Genomic DNA, 6,107 nt, shown 5'->3' with positions numbered 1-6,107 from the left:
CGTGACCAGATGGGCCAATGGGCTGAGAAGTGGCAGATGGTGTTTAATTTAGATAAATGTGAGGTGCTGCATTTTGGGAAAGCAAATCTTAGCAAGACTTATACACTTAATAGTAAGGTCCTAGGGAGTGTTGCTGAACAAAGAGACCTTGGAATGCAGGCTCATAGCTCCTTGAAAGTGGATTTGCAGGTAGATAGGATAGAGAAGGACGCGTTTGGTATGCTTTCCTTTATTGGTCAGAGTATTGAGTACAGGAGTTGGGAGGTCATGTTGCAGCTGTACAGGACATTGGTTAGGCCACTGTTTGAATATTGCATGCAATTCTGGTCTCCTTCCTATCGGAAAGATGTTGTGAAACTTGAAACGGTTCAGAAAAGATTGACAAGGATGTTGCCAGGGTTGGAGGATTTGAGCTATAGGGAGAGGCTGAACAGGCTGGAGCTGTTTTCCCAGGAGCATCGGAGGCTGAGGGGTGACCTTATAGAGGTTTACAAAATCATGAGAGGCATGGATAGGATAAATAGGCAAAGTCTTTTCCCTGGGGTGGGGGAGTCCAGAACTAAAGGGCATAGGTTTAGGGTGAGAGGGGAAAGATAAAAAAAAAGAGACCCAAGGAGCAACCTTTTCATGGAGAGGATGGTACGTGTATGCAATGAACTGCTAGTGGAAGTGGTGGAGGCTGGTACAATTGCAACATTTAAGAGGCATTTGGATGGGTATATGAATAGGAAGGGTTTGGAGGGATAAGGGCCGTGGATTGGCAGGTGGGACTAGATTGAGTTCGGATATCTGGTCGGCATGGACAGGTTGGAGCGAAAGATCTATTTCCGTGCTGTACATCTCTCTGACTCTATGACCTATTTGTTTCACTGATTTCTTTTAAGAAAGGAAACCTGTAATTCTTACTCAGTCTGGCCTATTTGTGATTCTAACATGGATAATTCTCAATTAACCTCTGAAGTGGCATGGTAAAGTACTCAGCTGCATCAGAACCACTGCAGTAGTTCAACAAAGTAATCAACAATTATGGGTACCTATTGATGTGTAAAAGTGCCAGTCTTGCCAATGATAGCTGTATTCCCAGAATGAATAAGAAATATTAGCTGAATTCAAATCAATAAAAACATATCTTAGTATATATAACTTCTCATAAACAAACTAATCTGACAGATTTCCATTCAAAATGGAACGAGTTTCAAGTTCCTTTTACAGCTGGTCTCTAGAGTGAGTTAAAGAAAATGCTTGAGAATTTGAAACTCAACTATAGATCCTCCAGGAATCTCATAATAAAAATGGTCAGGAGTCATATTAAATGTTTTGACAATATGTATTAGCAGGCATAGAGTATTTCTAGCCAACTGGGATGATCTTATATGAAAAAGGATTTATAAGCGATCTTTTCTAAAATATGAAGTAAAAACATTAAGTGTCTCAAATCACCATCCCAGGAAACAACAAGCTTATTTTAAAAACCCATTGAAAGCTACTGCAACAGTCCTTCAAAAGCAACAGCCTTCAAAAATGTAGGAAATGAGAATGAACACAGAAAAGTTTGGCTTTTGAACTAAATTCATTTGCATTTTCTCAACACTGAAATTTACTACTTCCAGGTTTGTTTTCAAGTTAATGAGAACAAAATCTATTCGGAACATCTTTTGTAAAGAAGTGAACATGTACTTTAAAGCAGAATGGCTTAATTAAAATATGAACTGCAGAAAATAGAAGGTTGACACATCTAAATAGGTGGAATTTATATAAATATTTACTCCAGTCAGTGATTTTATTGTAAATGGTCTTCATTTCCTTGCAGTATTGTCCTAGAAGGTATATCAAAACATTCAACTTTGTACTTTGTGTAGAACCTTTAATGTGTATTCCATTGGGCGGCACCATAACAAAGACCTTGGCTGAACTGGATTGATCGTAATATGCCCTTTAAAAGCAGTACAGCAAACAATCTGACATTTACCTATAATAACAAACCTCATAACTTAAAAAGAAATCAACCCATTAAGATCAACCTTTTAAACATAAATTATTGTAGGTATACATATATTAAGTGTCCCCAAAATTTTACTAAACTTTTTATTTAAAAAATTAATCCCAGAAGGGATCACTTCCATCCATTCTCGCTCCACTATAGCACTGGATAGGGCTTTAAGAGAACAACTCCAACTTAATTCTGGATACACTGAACAGCCATAATATAAACAGAGAAACTACTGATTATTGAGGTAGCACTTCAGAATATTTCAGTACAGTACCCAGGAAACATATTTCGCTATTTTGTTCGTATACATTAACAGCACACTAAAATTCACTGAGTAAGAACACCTCAAAGAATCTTCTACCAAATAATTATATAAATAATTTTCTGGATATATTTCTGATAAACTAGTTTGTGAAATTGGTTGGAACATTTATAGATATGGATGGATATCCCTCAGATATGTATGGTGTTTAATGCTTTAAAGAGGAAATAAACCATATCAGCCTTGAGAATCCTTCCTAAATGGATATGTAATTTTACAAAACGAAAAACCACCCACTCCCAGCTGAGAAGGTAAACTTGCAATTTTGAGGCAGTCTTGCTTAATTTTATGCAAACGTATCTCAAAAATAAATTACATGCAAGCTTTCAGTTCATCCACAGTTGAAACTAAACAGGAGTTGTTCTTTAAAGGCTCCATCATAAAAACTGATCTATTTCATGCATTTGTCACATCTATCTTCAATTCATTTCAGATGAATACTAAGATAGGCTGATCATCCCAAGAGATATTATGACTGTATACATCTTGTGTACAATGTGGATTTTCTCTAGTTTACTAATTATTTTATTTTGAATTCTTCTGTCTACATGTAATGTGATGAAAACAATGCCCTGTACAAGCTACCATCAGCAGTGAGTACAACAGCAAAAACATATTATACATTTTATACACACTGAAATAAAACTTCAACTTTAGAAGTAACTGGGTATGAACTGCACTTGCCACCAACAAAATCAAAAACAATTTTTAATACAATATGGGCAGTTTACAAGCACCCTATCAATGGATTTTTACTGAAATAACTCCAGTAGTTACTAATATCCAATGATAAAATATAGCAAGATCAAAAAAGCACATTCTTGACATTTGAAAAATGTGCATATCTGGGAGATCCCAGTAAAGGCTTTTATCAGCAGAATATTGCAAAAAGCAGGGCAAAAAAAAAGTAAGGCAGCTGCAGTTCATTTAACCAGCTCTATATACCCAATCCTTACAAGCACAGAGGTGCCAAACACTTTAAATAAAATGCCATTACATCAACATTGAGAATCGGGGAAGAAGAAATTCGAACAGTTACTTTATTTTTATTGATGGTATTTCATGTTTTCTAGATTTTATTCTTTTTTTACAGTACTGAAAACAAAATGAAAACACATTCACGTTTCCCCGAGGAACTGTTAAAGATGATCTCTACATGGGTAAAACGGTGAGCAACCAGACGTTGGGTCCATTTTTGTTCAAAATTATCACAGGGAATGAGGGCTTGATCTGATAATCTAGTACACTTACTGCAATTTATTTGGAGAAGGTCTTCTTAATAATTTTAAAATGAACCTCCCAGTTCATGCGATTATACAGTCCAGAACAGATAAACCTGTTGAATGCATTTTAAAAACAGATAAACCTGTTGAATGCATCTTACGCTACATAAGTGTATACTTTGCGATCCTCAGGTGTTCGTGCCAAATATTCTCTCTCAATAAGTCCCTCGATTCTTTTTTTAATTACCACGGGGCTTGGTAAGAAGCGAGCCTTCAGTTGCTGAGTCACCTTATGATGAAAAGGGATGCAAAAACGTTAACTATTAAGTACAATAAATCTCAAACTGTTGAAAATTCATTGATTTCTGTAACTAAAAGTGAGATTCTGGGTTTTGACAATATTGAGGAGGACAAGGTTCTGGGATTTGACAGGACAACAGTGAGGGCCTTGCAGTATTACAGAACTTGAAAAGCAGTGTGGAGGAAGATTCTGGTTTCAGAAGATACAATAAACTGCAGACTGGGAATGCAGGACTTGATTCACAGGAAAGGGTGGGGAAAGTAAGGGAAGAGGGTGGCACAATGGCTCAGTGGTTAGCACTGCTGCCTCTCAGCATCAGGGACCCAGGTTCGATTCTGGTCTCGAGCAACTGTCTGTGTGGAGTCTGCACATTCTTCCAGTGTCTGCGTGGGTTTTCTCTGGGTGCTCTGTTTCCTCCCACAATCCAAAGATGTGCAGGTCAGGTGAATTGGTCATGCTAAATAGCCCATAGTGATAGGATTATTAGTCAGTGATAAATGTAGGGTCTGGGTGGGTTACTCTTCAGAGGGTTGGTGTGGACTTGTTGGGCCGAAGGGCCTGTTTCCATACTGCAGCTAATCTAATCTAATTAGGGGACGAAGCAGAGTTCTTGGTAACATGGAGTGCCAATTTGCAAGCAGCTGTGGCAGCATTAGGTAGGAGGTCAGTAAAACCCAACATCATTGTGGAGGCACCTGGGGTTTGGCAACATGGGAAGTACAAGCATAACAGCGATCGATTCAACGGGATGGGTCAGAGGGAAAAGTCCAGATAAATAATTTCTCACATCACATGACCGTAAAATATCTTTGTATATTCATTAATACCTATACTGACATGGCAGAAAGAGAGAGACAGGAAAGGGGATACTGAAGAATAATTTATAGGATATATTTATAGGATATATAATTTATAGAATATGAAAGGGCCCATATTATAAATGTGGATTGGTTATTTATAATATAATTCCAAAGGGATGATTTTAAGTTATTAAACAATTGTCAGAAAATTGACTAAATTAATTGTGCTTACTATTTCAATCATTCTTGGACTTTAGCAGTAGAAAAACTTACTAAAATGAACTATATGCAAATGAACCTGTTTTATTATTAGGTATTTCACAAGTATGTTTTGATGAAATAAATTTTTTTACCTCTGCTACCAGAACATTATGCTGCATCTTCTTCCTTGATTTCATGATGCGGACAATTGCAGCTTCAATTTCATGCTTTCGGTCATCATCTACTTTCTGGCGTGTTTCTTTTCGTTCTGGGTCAGACTCTCCTTGTTTGGCAGCAACTGTAAATTCAATCCAATATTTAATTTAAATGGTTACAAATGAAATAATATCAATTTCTAAATTTCTGACATTTCAACTTCTGCTAAATCAGGCTTTCCTTTGATGAAACTGGAAGCAATTAATTAATTTCAAGCAGAGCCACAGCATTTAGTACAACACAGTAAACTAATATGAACTTGGGTCATGGTGTTACAATATTTAAATTTCAGTGAACCAAAAGAACAGCAATGATACATGCTTCTGCAAAATGCCAAAAATCTCCTTCCTGTTCAGTACTTGGAGTATTTCAATCACGTGAGCACTTCACTAAACTACCTGAACAGATGGCTTTAGCAAAAGTGTAATATATTGTAATGGTGTACAATTAAGTAGAAACAGTTAAGACTCAATGTTTTAATTTAGGTCATAGATGTCAGATCTCAGGTCATGAAGACACAAATGTATTTGCTGTTTTCAACAAAGTCTGAGCTTCTACAAACATTATTCCATTTACAGGATAAAAGAAAGAAGAAATATAAGGATAACAAGAAACACCACTTCATTTCTGGTTGGACTTTGGTATTAAAGTTCTTTCATAATAGCAATGATCTCCTTCAACATTTTTACCTTCAGTTTATTAATCAAAAATGCTCTGAAATTACAAATATTTTGATGTTTTCCACAAAAAATAATTTCCTTTCAAAATATACTGACCTCAACACTTCCATGATTGTTTCTTCTAATAAAACTGGGAAGGTATGGGAATTTGATATGGTATGTTGCAACTCCTAGTAACAAAGTATGATTGCCCAGACAATGAAAGATATAAGGCAGCAAGATGCTGAGGGGAAGATAAAGTGGCTGTCATTCTAAGTATGAGCTTGGAGATGGACCTCAGGTTAGCAAGAATCAATACAGAAGATTGAAGAAGAAGAAAAAAAACAATATAAGCGGAGGAGTCATTGTGAATTACAACTATAGAATCCCTACAG

The 6,107-nt window shown here is 36.4% G+C and overlaps 1 protein-coding gene across 1 annotated transcript in view; it reads right to left on the bottom strand.

Moving 5' to 3' along the window:
* Positions 1–1,843: 1,843 nt before the first annotated feature.
* The window catches only part of cul3b (cullin 3b), a 61,903-nt gene continuing 57,639 nt past the window's right edge, over positions 1,844–6,107 (bottom strand). Inside the window, 2 exon segments of the mRNA XM_060834858.1 lie at positions 1,844–3,824; positions 4,990–5,135. Of these exon segments, the coding sequence (XP_060690841.1) occupies positions 3,693–3,824; positions 4,990–5,135 (278 nt within the window). The 3' untranslated portion in view covers positions 1,844–3,692.

The sequence above is a fragment of the Hemiscyllium ocellatum genome, chromosome 13 (assembly GCF_020745735.1).
Source record: "Hemiscyllium ocellatum isolate sHemOce1 chromosome 13, sHemOce1.pat.X.cur, whole genome shotgun sequence".
Lineage (NCBI taxonomy): Eukaryota > Metazoa > Chordata > Chondrichthyes > Orectolobiformes > Hemiscylliidae > Hemiscyllium > Hemiscyllium ocellatum.
This window is presented reverse-complemented; position numbering and strand designations above follow the sequence as displayed.